The 26,579-nt window shown below is 38.1% G+C and overlaps 1 protein-coding gene across 3 annotated transcripts in view; it reads right to left on the bottom strand.

The window, feature by feature from the left end:
• GNAS (GNAS complex locus) overlaps positions 1-26,579 on the bottom strand; it is a 132,494-nt gene that overhangs the window by 33,020 nt on the left and 72,895 nt on the right. For all 3 annotated transcript variants that reach the window (XM_058850243.1, XM_058850244.1, XM_058850245.1), the window contains exons 3-5: positions 15,927-15,981; positions 15,722-15,841; positions 2,341-2,438 (exon numbers count right to left, since the gene is read on the bottom strand). In XM_058850243.1, the coding sequence (XP_058706226.1) occupies positions 2,341-2,438; positions 15,722-15,841; positions 15,927-15,981 (273 nt within the window). The remainder of the gene's footprint in view (positions 1-2,340; positions 2,439-15,721; positions 15,842-15,926; positions 15,982-26,579) is intronic.

Genomic DNA, 26,579 nt, shown 5'->3' with positions numbered 1-26,579 from the left:
TTTTTAAAAAAATTCAGAATGTTAAAGTCCATACCAAGACAAACTTTACACTAAGTGATTCAGCCTTCAAAAAATGACAGTTGAAAAGAATTAAATTTTTTTACAAACAATTCTAAAAAGTTAATTGTTGTGAACAAAAAACATTGTTTAAAATTTTAAGGCAGATCACTGAGCAAAGAATCCATTAACATTTAAGATTTTATTCAACTTTCAAGAGCAAGAAAGGATTTTTTCAAGTCGGACTGATCTTGAAAGACAAATGCCACTTTTCCATCTCCCATTGCCAGTGTAACTTCCTTGTTTTAAATGGGGGCTTCAGAAGCGGAAAAATGTTCAGAACCCAAAACTTCTCTGAAAGAATGGACAACCCCAACAGAGTTTGATCAATATTCTCTTTTACTCTATTAGCACGAACAACAGCTAGTTGCAACTTGCAGATCCATATTAAAATATCCCTATTTTAGTAAATCTCAGATATATTTTGTATTTTGCCTTTGCCACATTTTTGTTAGTGTGTGCTCACCAGGTTAACTTAAAGGTATCAATCAAGTCAAATTTTATAGGAAGCAATTTTTGTTAGGTCCTTTGAAAATTTAATGTGATAAAAACAAATTCAGCATTTCAAAGTGACATTAACCTGCATGATAACATTTTGCCATTAAAAAACTCCTAATGTGCATATTCTGTTATTAAAAACAACACCACTGCATGGTCAAAAATGCCAGAAAGGACAAGAACTATCAAAATTAACAATTAGAAAGCTCCTTCTACAAGACTATAGTGTCATGTATGTTACCATCATATGGAATAAATACTAGAATTATTAAATACTTTTAGAAGGAGACAGCAATTTTTATTTTATTTTCTTTAGGGAAAAAAAAAATCTAATTTGTCAGCAATGTTCAAAGTTTATTTTTGGCTGAACAGCCCATGATGTAGAATTAAGTGTTCCACTAGATGGAGCAGGATGGTAAAGCCATCATGAGGGCCACCTCCCCTGCTGATCCATGGAAAAGTAAGTGTCCAGGGATGATAAGAATTTCAGCTTTCTTCTGTGCATTCAGGGCAGAAAAAGGGCAACACAAAACCCTCTTAGTGCTCAACCATATCTTTCTTCCCAGCACAGAAGGTATTAACAAATACTAAACAGAAACAAACCCACCTTTCCCTCACTTCTATCAGCTTTACACTAGAAACACAAAATCTACTGGTTGCTTGTCTGAAAATGAAAATATCTGTACTTTTTTATTTTGTAGTAACTGAACTTGCAAAAAGCTCCATGTCAAATGATCAAACATTAGTCACCTAATGCAAAAGACATCGTTACACATCAAACAAATTCACTCTGGAAACAATGGCAAAACTTCAAAGAGGCTCCTACAGACCTGGAGCTGTGCAAGGCATAGTAAAATTATCTCTCTTGTCTCTTTTCAAACAGAGCTAATTGTTGATTTACCTTTAAGTCTACCTAAACAAACAAACAAAAGAAGAGCCTTACAGATTTTATTTCATCAGCTGTTTTTTAAGAGATGCAGTATTAGACAAACTGCAGTTGCCACCATCGTGTGAAATGAGAAACCCTCATTTTCTTGACCATTAAACCTTATTTCAGCTTCTCCAAAAGAAGTAGAGAGAATATCAACTAAGAAAGAACAGTTTTAACCATTAATATTTCATACTTAAGTCCTGCAATTCTTGAGTATGCACAACAAAAGGACCAGGAATGGTCACAATTAACTCGAGCACCTTGCCATAAAAAATCCTGAGCCACAGTATATTGCTGGATGTGATAAATAACTGCAAACATGCAGCAGACTCTCAAGACAATACTAATTATCCCAGCAGTATAAATACCAGGAGAGAATGACTCTTTCTCAGATATGTGCATGAAGGCACACAAGCAGAACTCCGGTGACTGATCACAGGCTGCTTCCCATGACTGTCACTCCCATCTCTTTGTTTCCAGTTAAATAAACTGCACTAGAAACCAAAGTGACAAACGGGTTTATTTCCCACCAACATTTTCTCCAACTTACTGCAGCTTGCTGCAGCATCTGAAGCTGACATCTGGAAAGGATGGGCCAAGTGGAAGAGGCTGGAAATTTGGCCCTGAAGACAATAAAACTGTCCCCTCATTAAGGGGCCTTACTAAAGCCTTTTGAAAGTGAAAAAAGTCAATGCAGATATTGTCTAACTGAATACCAGTTTGTCCCACCTCTCTGAACAGCTGATTACCAAGAATTCATTATGCATCACACATTTCCAGGGATATGGGAAAGCAAGCATCAGGACACCAAAGCACTGTCATTGCCACGTGCAGTGGGGTGGAGCAGTACTCACTACTGTGCACAGTCAATCAGCTGGTACTCGTTGGATCTCTCGTAGCAGGCTTTCACACCTTCATCCTGCCAAAGTGTTTTTGTGTGTTCATAAAACTCCTGAAATGAGAAAACAGAGTTAAGGAAACGGGTTAGAGATGAAGAGAATCAGCAAATAGTAATGCATCATTTTGTTTTGCAGGAAATGGAGCATATTTAACAAAAATCTTTAACCATGCTTTAGAACCTCACTATGAATTCAGTTGGCTTTTTAAGTTTGACTTCAATGCTCTGTAAGAGTTAACTGCTTCTCAATCACTAATAGAATCCAACCATTGACTGTAAGAAGGATTAATGCCTCAATGATGACAATTTCCTTAGCATTTTTAATAATCAATGATATTTGGTAACATTTGTTCTTTAACTTGTAGTGTCGCTCTATTTTACATTCATGTGGCTGTCGTGATTTCTTTTTCTTCAATGAAACACTACTTCTCTATAATTCCTGCATGAATGATAATGATAATTAAGTTTTACATGGCTTTGCAAGTTAGTGAGGATCTTCAGGGACTATACAGACATCAGGGACTATACAGACATCTGTATCTTACTTAACTCTGTACCACTTTCGTAAATTCATTCTTTTACAGTGTAAGAAGACATTGAACTACAGAAGAAAGACAGTGATACAAGGCTAGATCATGTTTTGTCTCAGCCTTAAAAACTGAAAGCCAAGATATGAGAGCAGACAGCCAAAAATGCAACGCTTTAGATTTGTTGAACCCTTAACACAAGCTAACAACACAACCAAAAGCCCTCTCCATTTTGCATATGAAAGATGCACTTTGGCTCCAACAGTGCGTGTGCAACATGGGATTGAACTTCTGGCCATCAGTCCAAGAACTCTGAATACACTCAGAAAGAACAGCAGCAGCCTGGTGACTAAAATACACACAGACATCACCGTGGGCATTCCTCTAACCAACAACCAGGGGTGTTCCTTGGCTATCTCTCAGAGCTTTCAAGTGTTTTGGGTAAAAGACTTTCATTCTAAGTGGCAAATAATTTAGTTTTTTAATCCAGACAAGTGCAAGACCTTTAAAATTGCTGTTGCATATATTCTGTGTCTCCCCACCCTTTTTCTTTACAGCAGATCTATTTTAAAGAAGAAAAATGTGTTATTTTTGCTGCTTCAAGGTTCCTCCATCTCTTGGGATATCAGTTTCTCACATTCCTTCACTATCAATTTAGTACAAAGAAAGGGGACACGTTCCTAAGTTTCACTTTGAAAAGAGTGTTCAAAGAAATTCACATTCCTACCAGAATCTTTAACACGTGAACTGTAGCAGAACCACAAATCCTTTAAACTGCATCTTAAAGATGCATAAAGGCATCTTACAGTAAATTCAGTGATGCTGATATTCAGAGCACCCTCTTCTTGGCAGGTATAAGATGCATATGTGCTTGTGTGATCACACAATTATGAATACCAATGATGGAAGCAGCTCATCAGATGCAAATTTGATTGTCCTTTTATTGCTATTAAGTATTCCCTAGCTGCACATACACAAAAATGAGAGTAAACACAAAATACACATTTACATTTTGTTCTGATTTCTTTTAAAGAGATTATGATGTTTATATATGGTATTAGATGTCAGTTTGTTCCCTGCTTTTGTGAACTATTCATGAACAAGAAGACCAGTTAAATTTCTTTCGGAAGCAGGTAAGAAGATTTTACTTGATTTTTAGTATTTGCAGATTGCATGACCATTTGCTTTTGCTATTAAAGGAAACAGAAGATTAATCAAAATCTTAATTCCAGTCCTTAGTTTTCTGTCTCCCACTTCTGGAATTATGCTCATTGGATACTTAAATTTTGAAGATTTCCAATTTCTTGGCATTTGGGGGACTGTCAGTCATCTTCAATCATATCACAGCACAGTGAGGAAAATATCTTTCTAAAGCAAAAGGGAGAAGGAAGAGAAAGCAAGGGAGAGAGGGGGAATTATCTGCAATCTCACTTTATCTGAACAAAACCCATTTTGGAGAATGTTTCTATATTTGTTTATAAAAGTAACAGCTGTTCAGTACAGAACATCATATGGCTCACTCAACTTATGACTACAAAGCTGGGAAATTGAAAAATGGAATCAGCAATTGTACAAGGTTTTTTTTTTTTGCTGAAACAGCAGCTGATTCAATGGACAAATTGTCAAAGGCAAAGGTAAGTTTACAGAAAAAGCAGTGAAACATTCTTCATCATCAAAAAAATGTAGATATAAAGTGAAAAAAGTCAGTGCTTTAATAAGAAAAGTCACAGCACAGTAAAATTCTGTCACAAAAATTCTTCCTCATTACTGTTTCTGACTACAACTGTGACACCTTGGTGGAAAGCTGATATAAAACAATTATTTCAAAGACCTTTTAAACTCCATAATGCCTTACATTTGAAGTAGTTTCTGCAATCAGATCATAAAATGGGATGAAAAATAAAACCAGTTCCTGGCCCTAGCATAAACACATTGGTAATAAATAGAAAGCCCAGGGTTTAGTTTACCAGAACAGTTACACATTGTTTAGAAGAGTCCTCCCTGTGTTCTAGGGGCAGTTTTCACTTCTAAGAAAATATATGAATTACAATAATGGGATAAAGATCACTGTTTGTGTCTTGTTAGGTCAAATTAGCAATAAAATGTTTAGAACTGCCTTTATGCCTGTCCTGCTAATCTGAACTATAACCAGCAATACTTAAGCAATCTTCTCAGTATGCTTATTAATTGTCCATGTGGGATGGAAAAAGAATTTAATTCCACATTCTTTGCACTTCTTATTGGGGTTTCAAAATCAGGATCTACAACAAGTAAAGAGCAATAGATCATTATACTAAGATACAGTGGGGTTTCATTGGGGCAGGTTTTTGCTGTTACTTTTGGTCTTTTTTTCTTGTTTATACTGTGTTTTAAAAAATGAACTACATGACTTGAGATGGTCAAATATGAAGGCCTTTCATTAATACACAACCTTTTGTCTTTAGGCCGCATCAAATACATATTCACACATGCTGGGACTGATGCTGAGCCACCTCACAGAGCTGAAAACCAGAAGGTTTCACCCAAGCAAGGTCAGAACCAGGCTTGCAGAGCTCCTCTCCTGCTTTATTAGAAGCCTCTTTACTGTAGTGACGGATTTTGGAATTAAGACATAGTAGCTGGTTGCAAAAACCCCAGATTCTCCCTCCTCCCCAGTACACCTACACTAACCACAGCTCTGAAATAATATTTAAGAAAAAGAATAACACAAGAAATCCTCAGCATCCCATTTGAGTCATGGAATGTAGCCTGGGGCTACTCTCAGGGAAGGCAAGTAAAACCACAAGATTTGTTATGTATTTAGGTAAAACAGGGGCTTCAGAGGCCACTAGAAAAATCAAGTTAGCAAAAGGGCTGGGTTTTTTGGGTTTTTTTTTAGTTAAATAGGTATAATTTGTATGAGAGCTCTAAAAATAATGAGTTAGGAAACAAATTAACCAAAAGTAGCAGGAAAATTTCCTGAAAAGAAATAGCCAGAAAACTAGTCCTTACATGTCTGGTTCTCGTTTCCACAACACTGATTCATCTGCTGGCATTCTAATATAACAGACTCTACAGCAGCATCAACACAGGTTTTTCTTGCACTATAAAATGGAACTCCTAACAAAACAACTAAAATAAACAAATAATAGTAAATAACAATTTGGTTTGAGATGACATTCCACAACAAGTAGATCTGAATGTTCGGTTCCAAATGATCCGTAATATTTGCAGTGTATGATCATATTATCCATTCTTTCCCTATGCACACTTAAAATTGGGGGAAAAATATTCAAATTATGTAATTTTCTGTTAAAAAAATAAAATGCTGCAGTGTCACAATACACACCCAAGATCCTGTTTAAAGTACAGCTGAAGCTGTGTAAAGCAACAAAAGTCAACAGAAGTGGTGACAGGATGGCACCACCAGGGAAGATGAGGAATGAATTCCTCCTGAGCTTTATGTCAGGATTAGAGCATTTATTCACCACCCCAGACCAGACTTTACACATCCCAAAACGTTCACATAATCCTAAAAGAGGGAGAAATCCTTGAGGAGAACACTCAAGGAAAGGAATGTCAATGTAACACAGATCTGAAGAGAACAAACAGGGCCGGACTGAATCTGCTCAGCCTGGGCAGGGGAATAGTTTGAATTCCGGGCACAATCCCCAAGAACAGACTCCACTTCTGGGAAACCATAAAAAACCCTAAGAAAACCCTGTGTCTGGATAAACCCTCTCTGGTCTTCCTTAGATAACTGAAGGATCAAGGGCCACAACTTGCTGCTGCTCAGGAAACCTCATGTCTCACGATACCGGAACACTGCAATGGTTAAAAAGCCGCATTTATGTGAAATGTATTTCATTATTAATGTTTTATTTATGAGGCAACAGTTTCTCCACCTGCTGAAAGCTTCCCAACACAATGAGTCAATAGGCAATATTTGTAAATCACTTGTATTCACTTACAGGAATCTCTGCAGACCTCTAGAGAGAAAAAAAAACATCAGTGGAAATGTGGAAGGGATGCTTGGAAAATGGTTCTTTGTTCCAGAATGATCTTGCTGACACAACTCTGGATCAGAAAAGGGGTAATGCAGAGTCTAATCATGTTTAAAACTGACTTATATTGGAAAATTTCAGCAAGCTGAATAAATGGCAGCATGAGAACAGTGGTTTTGCTCAAAATTAAACTACAGAAAGTGTTAAAGAACTTGGGGGTTGAGCACTTGGGTTGTTAAAAAAAATAATCCTCAAGAGACAAACTCCAGGCCTGGGAAAAAAGAAAGGAACCAAGATCTGCTTTTGGGAAGCGTTCTAAAAGGATAAAATACTAGTATAAAATGAAAGAATATAACTGGACATACTGCCTACAATGCTTTGTTCCCTCCAGATGTATAAATACTCAAGAGACTTAAAGAAAAAATGTTTATGAAGCAATGTTTCATAGGCATTAGGATGTTGGGAGGGAAAAACATTGGCACAGTCAATGCCACTGTGACACCAAATTCACAGGAAACTTAGCATGGACATGCAACATTACCTTTTCTTTGTAAAGTATAATATAGGGTGGATCCTTCAACAGAACAGTTTATTTACTAATTCCAGCAAATGTCAATGCCATTGAAAAAAACCTTACCTCCTAGAAGGTGTGTACAACCATTACACAATGTTGTGGTTAAAACTGGGATTCAATTCCTGGGCAAAGTTCACTGTCCCATGGAGCTGCACGTTTCATAATAAGAGTTTTAAATAGGTCACCGACTTACAAATCGAATGATTAAAGGTCAAACCAAACCAGCTCCTAACTGTAAAACTGTCTCCTGGAGGACTTTGCTTCCCAATGTGTCCAGCTTTTAAAAGCAGCACTGACCATTGGTTTCAAACCCCTCCACAGACCTACCCTGCCGAGGGGAGCACAACTTTCCTTTCCTGGGAGCAGCTCTGCTGCATTCCACAAGCCAGGCACTGCAACAAGGCAAGGTCATGGGATGGCAGGGCAGCACAGAGCATTCCAAGACAAACTGCAGCAGCTCATTTTCTCATTCCAGGACAGGTAAGTACCCACCAAACTGATTTATTTCTCATTGCTCATGTATGAAATCGAGCGATCACTACTGACTACCGCTCAGAGAAGGGAACTCACGGCATCTTTTCGCTCTCCCCAGGTTTGGGTAGGGATACCAAAATGTGTTAAATTTGTAAAATCAGACAGTTTAATAAGCCACTTACTTGAATAGGGAAACATCTGCATTCCTAATGGTGTGAACAAGTGTTAATTATTGCTTGCTATTTTAGGGCAAATATGCTGATGATATCACAAAGGAAATGCATACCTACAAATAGTTGAAGATATTCTCCAGCTACTGGCATGTGTCCAGAGCTGAATACAAAACTCTTTGGGAGAGGCCCAGTGCTCTCAGCACTTCCCATATCTGAGTCAGGAACATTTTCAGCAAGGATTTAGTCTCATTATCAATAGTTTTTCATGCTTGGAAAAAAAGAATGATGCTGAAATATTCTGTGTTCATGCTTGGTAGCTTCTAGTTGTACAAATTAAACTGGATGTGGCTGCAAGAATTGGCCAATGGGAAGGGGAATTCTATTTGAGAAACTTCTGTCAAGTTTGAACTCACATTATTCCCCTTTGTTAAGAGTTTCAAAACACCACAGCATTCGAGACATGTGCCAACACACAAATCCATACCCATAGCTACAACGTGCTATGGTTAGAAGTCCTCACTAACATATCAAACTATTTCCCTTTAATTACTGCTTTCACAAGAAGTTTATTTGCCACAGAAACTTTATCTGTTGATACCAGAACACAGCTCCTCACTTTAATTAGGGAGGCAAACTCACTTTGGGGGACAGCAGCAAGCCTGCTCCCTATGTCATCAAGATTCCTCTACAATTTAAAGCAAATAATCAGTGTTCCTCTGCCTCTTCAAAGTGTATTACACATAGAAAGAGGCAATTCATTACTGGATCAAACCTCCTGACAGCAAAAAAGGCACAACAAAGTCTTCTACCTCATTCCAGCTCTCTCAGGGTAGTTTACACTGGTGACAGAGGCAGTTCAACCATCAGCTATTTTTGGAGACTTCAGTCTAAGAAAGAAGGTTTAATAAAACTGAGACATTTCCTTTGAGCCTCAAATCACAGTTTGGAAAATGTCTTTTACACTACATCATTTAGCTGTTTTTTGTTTAATAAATATATAATAAGCTTGAACAGTCAAATCCAATGACATTATTACCTTACCTGGTGCCAAGAACAAACACCTGGGACCACACTAAACTCAGCTGCTTCCTTTCATGTTGGAAACAAAAAGCCTCTTTTTACCAGAAACTTCCACCAACAGAAAAGGGTGTAAGATAAAATAGTTCTCCTCATTCTAAATTTACACAGATCCCAAGGACAGCTCACAAACCCCCTTCCAATCTTTCTGAAGAAGCAGCATCTGTACTCATAAGTGCTCACAGGCCCACAGTAAAGTCTCCACGAAAAAATGAAAAGCAAATATATTTAAAATACATTAATTGAAAGTTCTGCTTTATTTCTGGCATTTAACAGTAAAAAACCACTCTGTTTCCTGGGAGCTTAAAAAAAATATCTTAAATTTTCCTGGAACACTGAAGGAATGTCATGTATTCTCCAAAGACCAGCTGAAAGCCCTGACCAGGAGGCTGAGCACAACAGGGCTGTGGCTGGATCTACTGTAGTACCAGGGAGGCTCACAGGTATCATTTTATTTCATCTATGCATACACCAATATTTTGTGATAGTCTCTTACTGTGATTAAAACCAGAAAATGCTTAAGAATTTCCATATTAAATTATGCCTATTTCCTGTTTAATTCAGATGACAGCTCTTGTATTTCAACATAAATTGAATTAATCTGTCCTTGTTCTTTAAGACTGCTCTGAGGAAAACAAAGAAGATGTATCAAGAGAAATTAAGTCACGTGAACTTCTGAACCTGTAAATATGGTCTGGTATGGTGGGAATTTACTGGATAAAAATGCAAGTATAGAACAAAGCATTAACATTCACTTCAAATGCTAATCAAATAAATTAGTAATAAAGTAAAATATATAGGGTGAGAGGTTTCTGTACTACAAAAGCAACTGCACTCAGAAAAGACATGTATATAATGCCCATTGTCTCAAGTCCTGGGCTACAGATTTTCCAATTTAAGGAAATTCTTTGTGGGATTTCAACAGAATTATGTGAACACCTCAGTGAAAGCACTGCAGAATTCAAAGGGCTGAAAGAAAAAAAAACCAAAAACAACCACTTCCAATAAATACTTTAGCACTAACAAAATTTGCTAGATATTGATAGTCACACAGAAGAGTAACACATTCCTATCAGGCATTTATGCATGTAAACAAAAATCAGAGATTTCAGGAGACTCATTTGCAAATCATTACAAGTTATACATGTTTCAATTATGGGAAACAGAAATGAAATCAAGTGGCTGCCTGCCTCACAGACCCTATACTAAAAGAAGGCTTCAAAGGAACTCTGACTAATCTGTATTCAAGAAATTATTCTGCTATTAAAGGATAGGAAAACCAGCTTCATATAAGTTCCTGTTAAACTCTGATCAGGTAAACTCAATTGGATTATCTGGAAGCCCATTTAGGGGGAGCTGCTCTGTGTAGATAAGATAATAGAGATTTAAAAAAGAGTTAAGTAAGGATTATTTCAGAGTATCTAGCACCACATCACTGATACCGACTTCCCACTCCTTTCTCTGAACATTAACATTCCTGAGGCAAAAATACTTTACATATCCACATTTTCTAGTAGTTTTGCACCTCAAGACATGTATTCATCAGTCTTTTACACATAATAAGATAGAGGAGACTAAAAAAAAGGTAAATAGGACATTGAGGCGTCTTGCTCAAGATCATAAAAAATTTGGACAAGAAAAAGCTGGAGGCCCTAATTTTCTCTCTGTGCTAAGTATCCAAACTATACACAATATGTGCAGACACCCAAGAAACTGTCTCTGTCTCCCAGCTTTCCCAGCTTCCCATGAGTATCCTCACCAAGGAAAATGTTTTGCCTACTTTCACACCCCAAAATCTGTGACATTTGAGATATCCCCACGGGAAATGTCCCCCACTGCAGTGATTATGTTTTTCATTACTTTATAAAGCTAGTGATGCTGTCAAACCAGAACAGCTCTCTTCTTCTCCCATGATGTATTTAGACAGGAATAATAATATATCTATCATTATACCCATCAGGGTGGTTATCTACAGGGACAGATAATTTTGCTCTGTTGCCTACATAATCAAGGAACACTTCTGGCAGCAAAGAGATCCCAGCTCACATATTTTCTTACTGAGACTCTATTATCTCGTTACCTTCTTAAAGATTTTGGTGTCAAAACCATTTTAAGGACTCGAAAGCCTCGTTCTGACCCTGCTGCAGGTTAAGGGATCACACTTGGCACCACCTCCTTTGTACCACACTGCCCACGGGCCAGGTTGTAAATCAGACCTCAAAACTGATCCCTGTTAAAAATAATCTCCCCAAAATAGAAGAGAGAAGGAGTAAGGGTTACCAGGGTTATTTTTAACCTGGGTTGGTTCAATGCTCTGATTTACACTGGGGACCCAGAGGAGGTTTTTTTGGCCCGGTGCGGGTGGCACATCCCGGTGTGGAGCGGAGGGAAGGGTTGGCTGTGGGCACAGGGGATGCTGAGCTGCCTTTGAGGCTGAAGCCAGAGTGTGGTAAAGCTCAAGGACACCACTCAGAAACCATAATAAAACCATTCAGCAGCAGTGGTAGTGGGAGATTCAAAATAACTACAATGGAGCAGTGTAATAAACTGAAACCAAGAGACCTGCAGACAACATCAGCATCTCTTCTAAACATCCACAACCTGGAGAGCCATAGTCATTCCTCTGATATTTTGCCTTTCAATAGCTATTACTCTGATTCTACTGCTTTCTGAATACCATTTTTCTGAATTTAGTATGGTATTTTCAAGAGACATCTTCCTTAACTGAGTCCAGATCAATTAAAAATAGGCAGCTGTAAATCCTGCTCAGCTATTTTGAATATTTCATTAAAACCAGAGAATTATAAAGGGACTGTAACCCAAAGTAAATAGGTTTTATTTGGTAGCTTGGTTCAATTTGGTTGATCATGGAGTGTGAAATGTTGATAAAATGGGAACATTTCCTTCCCTCTTCTAAGAGTAAGAGCAAAAAGAAAGGGATGAGAAGAAGGCCACTATTACTGGGGATGGAGAAAATATCCTAACCACTGTCTGGTATGCAGAACAGGAATAAAAATATCACTTTTATAACCCAGCTAACCTAACATCACCTGACATTTGAGACAGATATACAGCTAGTTTGAATTATTGAAAACTACTTCGGAGGTTGATTTTTGACACTGAAAACACGCACATACAGTTGTGTTAAGCTAAATGCATTAAAGGACAATAATGATGGAAATACTATTTGGAAGCCTCAACTATAGATCTGATCTACTAAAAACTACAATATTTTAAAACACCAGCACGATTATGTGGACAGAATTCCTTTCAGTCAGTACTATGTTTTGCCTTTCTCCATATGCTACTACTTGTATTCAAAAATTTAATTTCTTAATACCAACTGTGCTGAATTAATAATCTCCAACATAGTAAATTTTCAGCTTTAAGGGGGATGTTTAACCTAGCATTACACTGAACCAACATTATTTTTAACTCAAGCTGTTGTTTTTTAGTTTTTTTTTTAATTCAAAACAATATGGTCTACACAAATGACACACATTTCCTGTAAGTCAAAAGCTGCAAAGCAAACAGATGGAGACCCAGACTAAGAAAAGAATTAGAATATCAGAATACAAAAGTTGCTCTTTGAATCCTAATTTACATGCAGAGCTAGATCCCAGTATTAGCATCCCACTGTAAAGCTCCTACATTCTTCCTGACTTCTGCCTTTCACATTACACTGAACCTTGCTGTTAGGAGACCTGCATTCTAGCTCCACCTGCTCCACAGGGAATTATAAACACAGATTTTGTCCTCTAGTTTAAAATTCATTTCAACTGCTCCTTCATGAAGATGATGATCTTGTGTAGCTGCAGAAGAAATCCTAATCCTTGTGCTGACCTCTATGTCAGTGCATTCTCTTCAGGAGAGCTACCTAAATTAAGGGTTAGGAAAAGAAGAATGGGCATTTAAAGAGAAGCAGAACAGCCATGTATTTAAGAGTATAGTTCTAAGTACTTGCAGCCCTCAAAGAAAATCCCCTTGGGACATGAGTGTTCCTCCTCCCTACCCTCATGCTCTTTCCAGGGCAGAGCAGAGCATCAAATACTACACTGAGAAAAGCACGTCCTCAAGACAGCTGAAATGTGATTTCCCATGAAGAAAATGCAAGAGGCAGAAAGCAAGTTCTGCAGCTCAAACTAGACAGCATTACACAGAGCTGACACTGCTGAAAGTTCCCCTCCCTCCTTCCCAATCAGTACTCTATATAAGAAAAGGTTTAGCTGCCAGTTTATGAAATTCTTCCCCCAGTGTACTGGAGGAGGAAGCAGATGATCAAGATTTCCTTACATTTAAAACATAACTAGCATAAGGCTGTCCTTTACACTTCCATAAAATTTTTTCTTTCTTCAAAGTACTTTTAATTAATCTGTAACAAAATCAAATGTTATTTTTACAGCAGTACTCAAGGATTGTGGTTTCTGTCACTATGCTCTAAGAGCTAGCATCGAGGGACACTCTAGATCTTAACTTGATTTAAATCATGCAATTAAAATGCAGGTTCGGTTTTCCAGGTGCCAAAGGACTGCAACCTACATTCAGACAAACTCAGAAATCAGAGGCATATTAACTTACATAATCACCAAGGGCAAAGAGAGCCAAGAATAGTCCTTCAGCATCTGTGGCTAATGAATATCCAGTTTAAAACCTCAACCCTACAAAGATTTACATATGAAATAGTTAATCATGCCAATGAAGTAAGCCACCAGTCAGTTATGCACACACCTAAACCTCTGTAGACTCAGGGCTTAAAAATTTAAGACAATACCTTTGCCCAGAGAAGAAAAACTAGTTTTATTGGAGCACTGTTATTCCTGAATAATTGTGTGTCATTCAACACCTCAAAGACTCTTCACTGAACTTGGAATTATTCATAGACCTTGTAAGTCAAACAACTGCTCCTTGCTTTCAGTGAAAAAAAGGGAAAAATTAAAAGAAATCACTGCACTCCAGTTGAATGGAAGAAAAAAATTTCTCTGAGATAGAAGATACAAGGAAAATCAAGTATTTTAGTGTGAGGTAGGTCACAGGAATTTGTTGCAGCATTGTTACAGATCACAACCTGAACTAGCACAAAACAATGGCAGTAGGAGAGCTGTGGGCACACAGCCAGTGCAGAAGCACAGAGGGTGGAGCAAGGAACCAGTCTTCTCTCTCAAATATTCTCCTAAAACTATCTTCAAAGCAGGAATTTTTCTGTGCCTCCAGCAGGAGAGATCATCCATGAAGGGATCAAGTATGTCTGTAAGTAATGCTGACAAATGTCTAAAGAGGTGTGAAGTTAAAAATCACAAAATCTCAAATTTAAGATGCTTTAAGACAAAATGACAATGACTACATTTTATGGGCTAGAGAGAATCATACATGCCCCCTCCAGCAACCTGTCTGTGCCTGTTCAACACTGAAAAATACTTGAAGATAACACTGCAGTATATTCCAATTAACTGCTAATGTCACCTGACTTCTGCATTGTACACAAAGCATGTGGGTTTGTTTGCTTGTTTGGTTATTTTTCTTTTGATAAAGACTGACCAAAGCAGAGAAACTCCTAGGAGCAGCAACATTTGGAAAAGGTAACTGTTGTTGGTCTCTGAGACCAGCTTGTTCAATCATGTCTACATATCAAGAATTACAAACTGAATTAAGAATTGCTGTGGTGCAAACTATCCCACATCTTACTACTATTTGCACTTGCACTTTAATTTCAAGCATTTGGGACTGCTGGACACAAAATTCTGGTGTAAATGGATCATGATTTTTGATACATCATGGTAATTCCTCCCCTCAGCCCCCTGGAGCAGTGCACAGAGAGAAATGCAAGTTTTGAAACACTCCTGCATTACTGCAAGTAAAAGGTGCTTCATGGAAATTAGCAAAAGTATTTTCTCAGTGTTTAAGTGTTCAGTGTTTGCAAACTGTGTTTTCATGGGCTTCTGCTACAAGTCTGGTTGAAATACAGGAGAAATTAATCACTGTGAGTGGGCACAAAGTTGTATCATCAACTAAATAATGATTCTTTCTGCATTTACTCCGGGACTGCTGGCACCTCAAACGATTAACCAGGACTGGGAGGGCTGGGATAAGGATGTGTGTGCAGAGCCTCTGCAGAGAGCCTGCCTGACACAGAGTCTGGACCAGCAAGAAAACTCCACTCCTCTTCCAGATGAGAGAAAGCAGCCTCATTAAACGCCAGCTAATCACCAAGACAGTGCTGTGTGTACCTCCACTCCTTTTGGGCAGGGCAATCCCCAACAATATCCAAACTTTAGCCCAGCACTGTCCACCTTGACTCTGTGGCTAATTATTTCACCAGAGCACAAAAAGCAGACAAGGGTCTCCATGTTCCTGAAGGATCAGCTGGAATATTCTGGCTGTGCTGCTGTGAATTCGATTAGCACTCACCAAAGGCACCTACTGCAGTAATTCCCAGAGAGCAGCTCACTGTTCTGGGGAAATATTTACTACAGGGCAGTGAAATATAATCATTTGCAAAAAGCCATGGCTGCAGCCACTGTGAATTACTCACCGGAGGGAAATCGAAGTCTATCTGGTTTGCTAAATTTAAGATGTAGTCGATTCGAAACTGGTTCTCTGGATTGGCTAGTTCCACTGGAGGTGCCAAATTGCCCATTGCTGTCACTATTGTCTGCAAAGAAACACAAGTAAAATATTGCAGAGAATGTCTAAATAGCCACCTGGAATAGTTAAAAAACAGTAGCACATAAGTTTACCTCTATAGCTTCTTTAATATTGTTCTTAATATCCTGAATTTTCATTTTCTTCTCCCTGTAATCAAAAAGATACATCATTAAATTTATAAGCCACGAAAGCAGAATACCTTTTTAAAACAGAACATGAACTTGAAAAATATTCTATCAAAGCAGTATTGTCTAAAGTGCTTTCAGTCACTGAAGACTTTTGTAAATAGACTCATTGAAATATCTTGAAACTTTTCTACTTAAGCAGTAACATCTATTTGCATCTATTTTAAGCAGTAACATCTATTTGCATCAAAAAATCAGTGTCTAATTTTGCTTTAATGAAAACTTACTACAGTCTTAGACTGGGACTAATACATTCTGCAGAATCAAACAGATTTTGATTCATTTGAATGCAAAATACTGGACATACGTGAAAGTTCTTTAGGAAACAAACACTGGAAACAAACAGAAAGGAAAAAAGGGTGAGTTACTAAAAGTAGAAACAAATGAAAGGACACCAAAGAACCTCAAGGCACAAAAAAAATTAAAGCACAAAAATAATGCCTCAGCAGAACAAGCCAGAGCAGAGCACTCAACCTGACACAAGACATTCAAACAGTCTGGATGTGAAACAGAAACAGTAAAGGGTTAATCCAAATATATAAAATTATCCTTGACTAGAAGCAGAGGAGTAGGCTAGAAAACCACCTGGAATGAGCACTATCATTTGGGATTAACTGCAGTCACATTTACGAGCCAAACAGGCTGGAGCAGGACAGTGCAAACCAGTGCCTCTGCTCCTTTCTCCTGCATTTTGTGTCAAACCTGACAAGTTAATTTCAATGCTAAATAGTGCAATCAAATGATCAAACGTTTGGTATAACCAAGAATTAGCACCCTAAAAGTAGTACTAGCATTGAGCCTGTAAACTGTAACTTAATTGCAAAGCACTATGATAAAATTTTTCACATTATTAATTTCTTGCTGTACACAGCATAAAATCACTGCTTTGAGGTAAACCAAGTTGGCCATGTAATTACTAAAAAAAGCCAGCTAAACTGTGTGACTTAAAAGTGACCTTTTAATCTTCATTGAACTGCTTTTACAGGACTCTGATCATGGAATATTTATATCAACATTTATTTTTTTTTTTCATTTTGAAAACTAACATTTTCCAGCATGTTGTCCTAGAGACTATGAAGTACCACAGCGTCTCCCTTTTTTACCCTTTTAAAGATAGTAACTCACACTTTCAGCTTACAGACCCCAGCTTGAAAACCTCATTTTATGGAGTTAATTCAGTAAGCATATTGCAAATGCTTTTTATCACTTTTTCCATTCTATAATTACTCACAGTCAAAAACTAAAATGAAACTGAAAGCATAGTCACCAATCAAGAATGCACAAGAACAGCAGGGGAAAAAAAAAAGGTACTATTTCAATAACAAGACAGACACAGACATCCAGGAGTGGTGGGAATTTTGGCTATCAAATGAAAAAAATAATGCAACTTTTGAAAAAGACAGTGTCAAGGAAAACACCACCATGCCAACCCTACGTTATTCTGCCTTTTAGCCAGAGGTGTGGAGGATGTGGCTGGATGTTCCCCAGCTGTGGCTGCATGACTGCAATGCAAGTGCTGCTCTTCCAGAGGGGAAAAGCAAACAGCACCAAACCATCGTGCTCAGGATGACTCTGCTGTGTAGGGAACGGGTCTGAATCAGCAGCAATCTCCAACAAACACAAATGTGATTATCCTGAAACATCAGCTCCTCACTGACCACATGTCCTCAGATGTTTGGGGCAGGGACAGGAAGGTCAGTGAAGCTGAGATGCAGAGAGAGAATTGAATGATCAATAATCAGATGAAAATTCTGTTTTCTAGATTTCTTTACCCACCTACAGACTACCTTATTCCTGACGATTACCAGGTTTTTTTGCTTCAGAGATTTGGCACTCCTGATGAGAACAAGGCAGTGAGCCAAGAAAGGCCAAAAGCACCAAATTAATGAAAATAAATTAGACAGGATAAGAGAGGAAAAACTGAGGGCTTTTCACCCTCTTCCTTCCTAACCGCAATGCTTTCTACTGCCTCAGGTCTTAAACTCTCCATTCCACAACCAAGAGTCAGGGTGCACAAATACTGTATTTTTCAGTACTGCACATACGGTTGCAAAACCACCATCCGCTTTCAGTTTTTAGAAATCATGTTTAATTATTAAAAATATGTAAATAGTGGTATGAAAGCAGGAAGCATTTATCAATGACAGTGTAAGCAATTTATCTGGCTTTTATTCTGCCACCAAATTTCAGCCACATCTTGAACCTAATGAACATGTACCCAGATTCTGCCCTGTTTAGATCAAAAGGGTAACTGATATACCAAAAGCCAAGCAAGATACCAGTATTTTTAAGGAATCAGCACTTGTTTTCCTTTTGTTTGGAATATCACTAGAAAAAGAGAAGTTTAGGGAGTTTGGATTGTTTATAAGCAAACTCGTTATTCTCTCTTCCCTGGAACACTTGCAATTAATTGTCTCAAAGCATCAATGAGGTGCACGTTGACCTGACTCTTCCATGCCATACCATAAACCTCTTTATTTTAATTAAAGATTTCAGTCAAACTTCCACATTTACACCTCCTGGCTGATCCTCTCACTACTAAGTGATAATGAGTATGGAGAAATGTTAACCTGCAGCAATTAACAAAGTGCTTGATAACCATCATCATCTTTACAACAAGGATACTCATAGTTCCTATTTCTGGTGTTGTTGCTATGGCCCTATAGCCTGCCCAGTAAACAAGGAATCCTATTACACAGCAGTGAATGTATCACAGCATTTTGTGTTTTGTAATGTTTACTAGACATAAACTTTCCATGACAATGAGACACTTTATTCTTCTGGAACTCAGCATGTTCATCAATCACCCATCCAACAGCAGCTTACAAACAACTCTAACTTCTCACAGAAAAACCCCCCAAAAAACCCAAAAAGGTGACCTTCATTTTCCTCAGGGACTAATGAGGTGAAGCACACAAAAGCAACATCCCACTGCTCTGCAAAATTGTCCTTTTTTTAAAGGAACCCTGCCAAGTTGCACCTCAAATTTCCAGAACTACTCAAACTTTTATTTTCCATAACCACAAAGACTGAATATTCAACTTAGATTCTTTCCTTTTCAATTTCTTATTCCTAGGTGCTGGCACAAAACCACAAAAGAAAAAAAGCTGGGCTGCCAAAATGTTTTCCTCTGGAACATCCTGAGTAGTTTGGGAATGGCACCAATGCTCTCCTGGCTAAGGAATGACTGATGTCTCTGCAGGCCTGTTCTGTATCTTTAGATGCCATGGGTTAATAAGGTCATATTTTTAATCTTGTTTAAAACTTTTGCTTAGGCTGTGCAAGGTAGGCCAAACAAAGCATTAAACTCTATTAGTTGAGGATTAGAAGAAAAATCTCAAATCCTGCTGTTTTCAATATTTAAATGGGCCAAAGAAAAGCTGCACATAGCTTTCAGGAAAACTAATAAAGTCTATTTTAGGTACTATAAAAAAAGATGACATTTTAATTCAAGTAACATTAAATTAGAATGACATCAAAGGTCAGAAAAATAAAATATTCCTTGAAAACCAACCTAATCAGTATTTAGTAAAGAAGTTCTCCACCTGTGGTTGAGTTTTACTATTAAAAAGGCAACATTTTTACTCAGACTTTATGAAATCTTATGCAGAGAACACATTAACAAACAGTTTATCAGACAGCAAACTAATTTAATTTTAATGTTCATCTCCGGTTTACTTTACAGATAATACAAATGACAATTACTTGGAAAGAATTCTTAAGATCTTAAAAGAACATCCCACAGGATCAAGATTCAGTTCACACTGAAACCTTCTGCATCTCCCAGATAGAAAAATAATTTTAAAAGAGGGTGCTGAAATTAATTCTCACAACAAAACATGTTAAAGACTTGGGGGGGCACACAGCTGGATGGACAGGGAGGATAGGACACTTTAATACCATTAATCTAATTCCTAACATCAAAGAATTTTGAATTTTTTGGTTAGTGCAGACACATTAAGAGAGTTCTACAGCTCTGGAGAATATATAAACTATTTTAATAGGGCATATTAAAATGTAGTCACAGAGTGTTAATACAGAGCCTTTGTCTCCTTTACAAGGCTGTAAACAGCCCAGCCTCTATCACCTTCAGGGATTGGTGTAATGTATAAATTACCTTTATTTCTGAAGCAGTCAAACTTGGCTGACTGTTGAACCTGCTGACACAACAACTGCAGCAGGGCAAGGCTTCCCTTCCCCAGGCAAAGCGCTGCACTTAATGAGTCCATTTGCAAGTGGAAGAGCCAGAACCAAAATCTTAACAAAGCAATTCATTTGCCTCTTATTTTTTATGGTAGAAAATGACATGGTTGTGTTTCACACAGGTGCATAGCCCTGCTTTTTCAGGTATTGCCAACAAATGTGAGTGCCCAGGGAAGCAGCCACGGGCTGTCTCCTTCTGCTCACCTTCAAAAGCCCATCAATTACACACTGACAGCCAATGAAAACTTAATAGATCAATTTTGTTTTAAAACACAACTCAGTTCTTTGACAGGCAGTCATGCACTTCACAGGCACGTGGGATTTAAACATGCCTATTCATCTAAATAAAGTGTCTTTGATGCAGTGAAACACGCTGATGGATTTAATAAATATTCCATAAAATCTGCATTAAAATTTATTTACTGAACCTTATGGAAACTAAGAGCACTACCTGCCAATCTACCTCAGAGAAACAGAGCTGTGCAGTCAAGATCTTCAGACACAAGACCACGAGCAAGGAAATTCAATTAAGGTTTTGCTACCAATCCACATTACAAAAATCCTGCAGTACTTTACAATTCAACTGAAAGATAAATTTGTTTTAGCCTGGGTTATTTCTAACAGAACATGGCAATTACCTCAAAATACAACAGCTAGAACAGCAAAGAAGGCAGAGGCCAAGTCAGAGGCACTTGAAAATGGGGAAAAATAGTTGCCTAATTTGGAGTGAAGCTGAAATAATTCATCTTAGACCTGTGACAAAGTATCAATTTTACAGACAAAATGACTAAAATGCAATGGACAAACCCACTAGGTATCTTCTGCAAACTCAACACCATCTATATCACACTGCTGAGATACCTCAGTATTCTGTCAACTTCAAAGAGATTTTTCTGTTTCATACTGTTCAAGCCCAGAAAGGACAAACCCTTTCAGTGCCACGGGGCAGTAACTGCACAGCTTAAAGCAGGAAATAGGATTTACTTGGGTCCTCACCCGCAGTGGAGCTGAAAGAGATTTTCTAATCATGTTAATACTTAGTTCTTGGTCAGCACCTGGTAAAATGAAATGGTACCCAAGGCACAGGAAGCTGACACGATGCACCCTAAAAAGCACTTTACAGTCAGTGTTTGCTGGTAACTCTGACCACACAAGGGTTGAGCATCTCCCTGGAAGCACGAGACCCTTCCTGCAGAGCAGTTTCCACTCCCTACCACTATGCTCTTCCTCCTATACCACCTTTCCTCCACCCCAACACCAACTTCACTTTGAAAATTCTTTGTTCTACTTCTCCAAATTTCAGGTAGTACCATTCAGCTACCAAAGATCTGTGAGAGGAAATAATATTAGAAAAAGAACAGCTATGAGGATAAACTATTTGCTTTCTCTGTAAATAAGTAACATCTTCTGGAAAAAAAGAAAAACCCAACAGGCTGAATAATTTTGTCGTGATATACTTTGAATTAAAGACACAGTTAAAAATTGATTATGTTGGACAGATCTGTGACCTAAATTATTAGGGAGAACTTAGTTCAATTATCCCCTGAAGCATAATCACTTTCTCACACAATATGCGATGCAATGTATGGAGTAGACAATACAAAAGGGGCTTCCACAAGTTCCCTTTTCAAGATTGTGAAAAGCACTATAAGTTGCTTTACCACTTCTTGTTTTAGTACACTGCAATATTTTTCTCCATGAGTAACATGCACACCTTACTATGTAGCCATAAACACATGAACATATGACAAGAAATACAAGCACAAAGAGACACCTTCTATTAATGGAATGACAGAACCTTTTTCCAAATTAAAAGTCAAGAAACACAAATCACTAAAGTTGATTAAAAAAACCCCACACCACATCTCTGTGAAAGCAGAAATCTTGTTGGTTTTGATCATTATTTACATTGAAGTGTCAGGGGCTCAGATGTGACTTGCCTCTTCTCTTTGGGAATGGTACCACAATGAAATTGTATCAAACTCTAAAAAAGGCATCCCTGAATATAAACATAACATTTTTAGGTTTATTTTATCTCTGCTCCCTGTGATACCCAAAGTGCAAAGGTTAAAGGGTAACTTTATTCTGCCTCTATGGATATTCTGATGCAAAGACTGGTTGTAGGCAGACTTTGCTCCTGATGAAGTTCCAGGACTCTGGCAGCAGGCACGTGGCAGCCTGGTCATACCACCTGCCCAGGTGGATGTGGCACAGAGATGCTATTCTGGCTCTAAGCCACCTTGAGGCTCCCCTTCAGCTTTGCAAATTCCTACATAAAACCAGTTTAACTGGTTTACAGCCCCTTTACACCTGTTAGTGGCACAAAGAGACCATCACAGACACAATATTAAGAAGCATAATTCTGCTTATCCTGCTCCATTTACCTCAACTAATTAACTAGCAATAGTTTAGGTGAGGGATGAAAATAGAATTGTTCACAAAGAGCTCTGTGATGTACGAGCTTGACAAAGGCCCTTTAGATCCTGCTGTGCAATTAAACACCTCTGTAAATTGCAAACCCTGCCTGTAGCTGCCCAGGCATTCAGAGGGGAACACTCCGGTGTCATTTTCTTGCTCTTAGTACAGGTAATTAAAGCATATTGAAATAAAAGGTGTCCTCAGAAGTTTAGCATTCTCTCTGGACACTCGATATAATAATTAACAAGGCTGTAGAGGACACTGTGAATCCTTTCTGGTGTGGAAGGATGCCTCAGAAGCGGCAGGAACAGGAGGACTCAAGTCGAATTGCTGAATCATCTTGCCTTGTACAATTCACTACTTTGAGAAAATCAAACTGCTGTCAGGAAGCAGAGACCTTTTTAATTATTTATTTAAGTATTGTGAATGTAGCCATTATTAACACAGGATAGAGGAAATGTCCATTGCCCATCACATTTTTTTAAACACTTCTGCCCAACTGTGCAGCAGCACTGAAACTCAGCACACGACACCTCTCGGGATGTCCCCTCTGCTGTTCCAGGCTGTTCGTACAACCACCCCTCAGAGCAGAACCAACCTCCTGGCTTCTCCTCAATCTCTTCATGCTCAGAAAAAATACCACTGTGGGAGGATACAGTGCTCAGGCACTGTACACAGGTGGATCAGCAGCACCTGCTGTTAAATCTGGGCCATTTACTGCGCTCTTCATCACCTCATCCTTTGCTTTCACACACAGGCAGGTAACAGCAGCACTGTGGGGGGTTCCTGTTCTCACCTTAGTTCTCCCTTTTAAAGCACTTTTGTCCAACCTTTGAAACATCAATTTGATGAGTGTCCTATGTGTGTCATTTGCTCTAAAACTGGTTTGTGAATGCCTGCATTCGAGTAACTTCTTCAGCCAGGATTGGATATGAAGCTTTTGAAGAGAAGGCAATCACATCCCAGGGGTTTGTGCACAAGGATGAGAGGAATAGCTCCTATAATGGCTGATGACCTCAGAGTTACTTAAAGCTGAAAAAGTACACAGCTGGCTAAGTGCTAATATTAAATAGAAAGAAGGCCTAAAATAAAAATGGCTGGAATAGTGGATGCCAAGCAAGTGTAAACACAGACCAGCTAAAGCAGGATGCAATGCAGTAGGGAAGACACTGATGAGACAGGTGGAAAACGGCTGATCTTGAAAATCCCTTGACTTTTTTTTTTTTTTTGTTTTATTAGTGGCTATGATCTCTGTTATCATCTGAAACACTTCTGGCATGTGATATTGTAGACAGGTGATCTGGAAGGTGGCTGCCTCTAGCAGTGACAAAAGGGAAGGTTTTTTGCCTCACTTAAATAAAAAGCAATTATCTAACGTATTTCACCATTTTCCCCCGGTACTTCTAAAAAATTCCAATAAACTCTCAATGACCCAAACACTTAACATTTTCTAAATGCTGTAGGATTTAGTATTGGTAGCTCTTAAGTTCAGAATGACAATCTGAACAGGAAAGCAGTTAAGGCAGGGGATGCAGACCCAAAAAAACAGGGGGAACTGTTTGGACAAGAACAAAGGAACTGTTTACTAAACTATGCAGGTGTCACTGAAAGTTAATATTTCAGAGAGATATTAACATTAAACGCTTTGTTCACCTCACTTTCTTATGGCAGTGTTGAACTGCTTTCACTCAATCAAGTCTTTCCTTCACAGCTGTTAAATCCAGAATTTTTACCATGGACAAAGTCTGAATTAAGGAAGATTTCCACAGTTATCTTCAAAGATAATGAGCTGTCAGGTACATGCAACTTTGCTCATAAGCATTCAAGAATTACAGACTCAGCATTATCAGCAGAAACTAGAACAGCCCCTACTGATCTCTGTTTTTTGGAAGTTCAAGCTCACAGTCATTCTTAAGAATGTGCTGTTGCACCTAAATGGTGATTTCCATTGCACACTTTATTAAATACAAATTTCAATAGAAATATAGTTTTTCAAAAAACATTATAGATGTCACATTTCCATGTAAAGACTTAGCATAAAGTTTCCTCTGAAACAGCCACAAAAAATCCTTGTGAAATTTGTCAAGGCCTGACATTTCAAGTGTTGTAGTTGTGTATTTATACTTCCAGACTGTGTATGAAGTTACTATGGCTGTGCACATAAACTGCAATTTTAGGACACAGAGCAGCTAAATACTGGAATGAGCAAATCTGAAAATGTGTCCCTTGAAGACCCAGGCCAGGGCACGGAGAGGCAGGTGTAACACAGCACACAACAAAGCAAGGTGCTGACAACTTTGGCTCTAATCCATCAAAGCACTTAAGCACATGTTTAATTTTAAGCACATGAGTAATTCTATCAACTTTAATAGGGCTACTCATGGTTTAAGTACTGTGATGGATGGGGGCCAGAATGCCCAGAACCTTTAAGAATGCTGCATGGCCTATGTTACATGGAGAAAATACAGCATTCTCCCACTGAACAATTAAGTTATAAATGCTTTGAAAGCAAAATTTACCATAAGTTGAACTCAGCTATGCTTATGTAAACTCAGAGATGTAAGTTCTTCCACAGCCTTTGAAGATAAAATATGATGAGGGTTCTCATGTACAAGATGTCCACAAATTTTATTTTGCTTCTCTTTGACAGCTTTGAGTCACCTCTGCCCACCACACTTTGCTTTGAAATAGGGAGATTAGTTAAGTACACTGAAAATTTAGCTACTAGTAGCACTCTTAAATAAGATGCTTTGGTTGCAGTTTGCAAACATCAGTACTGCAGCCTTTCTTACCTGTCTCATACATGTCCAACTGCAACAGGCTTAACAGTGCAGTAACTCCTGGCTAACATTTATTTTCACTATTCAAAGCTGTGCACATGCCTCTTCTGTATATCTATAAGATGTTGCAAATACATGTCTTTAAGTAAAATTAGGATTTCTTTAAAGTATCTTATATGGCCAGTATTAAGAATGTAAAAAAGAAACAAAACCCCACACCTGCTCTGCAAATTTCTAGCTAGGACAGCCCCTCTAAATCAGTGGTGACTTACTCAATCTCTAAACCACTCACTAAATAATTCTTGACCTTGTTTTATCTTAATGTGGCTCCACAACATGTGACCAGGCCTCATAAAATAACTTGCTAAGAAAGGAAGAATGGAACAATTTGAGAAATTACCTACACATTATTTTCTTCTCAGTTTTTTGTTTGTTTGTTTGAGATTTTTTTTACTTGGTAAACAAGCAGCAGAAGGAACACAAAAATATCTCCTGTGTGGACTATGCATTCTGAGATATCTGCAGCAAGGGAATTATATACTATTGCTTATGAGATGAATTTTATAGTAAATGAAGTACACTACCAGGGAACTTAAAAATTCCATTAAACAAAATTCAAAAGAAAGAAAGGAGTTTTGAAACTATGTTACTGCAGAGTTTCCACTTCTTACTAGAACTGTCATTTTATTAAAACAGTACGTCTAGAAACAAATTTTTCAGGGCTACTACTGTTGCCAGATTTAATAATAATTTTGACAATTTCTAACTTGAAAAGCTTTGTAAGTCATCACAACAGTGTTTTATAGTTATTTCTGTATAACAAATGAGTTTATCCTTGACTTCTAGTATTTCTACTTCACTTGTGCACATCTATCACAGCAGTACCGTGTGAGCCACAAGCTTGGAATCCTTGTTGAGCAGGAAAGGAGGCAAAGTGGCTGTGTCTGCAAAAGGCAGTTCAGAGTAACTATGACAGAGGTAAGCTTTTCTCAAAAAAACCTTTAGGAGGTCAAAACTGCATTTCAGGCAAAAGCAAACCAAAACAAAAAACCATCACAGACCCTGCTTGCAAAAAAAAATACAGGGCTGCGCTTGTCTCTGAGTGAAATCCTCAGCATCCACACAACACTCAGCTGAGGTTGTCTTTATTTCACATTAA

Source organism: Poecile atricapillus, chromosome 15 (assembly GCF_030490865.1).
Source record: "Poecile atricapillus isolate bPoeAtr1 chromosome 15, bPoeAtr1.hap1, whole genome shotgun sequence".
NCBI lineage: Eukaryota > Metazoa > Chordata > Aves > Passeriformes > Paridae > Poecile > Poecile atricapillus.
This window is presented reverse-complemented; position numbering and strand designations above follow the sequence as displayed.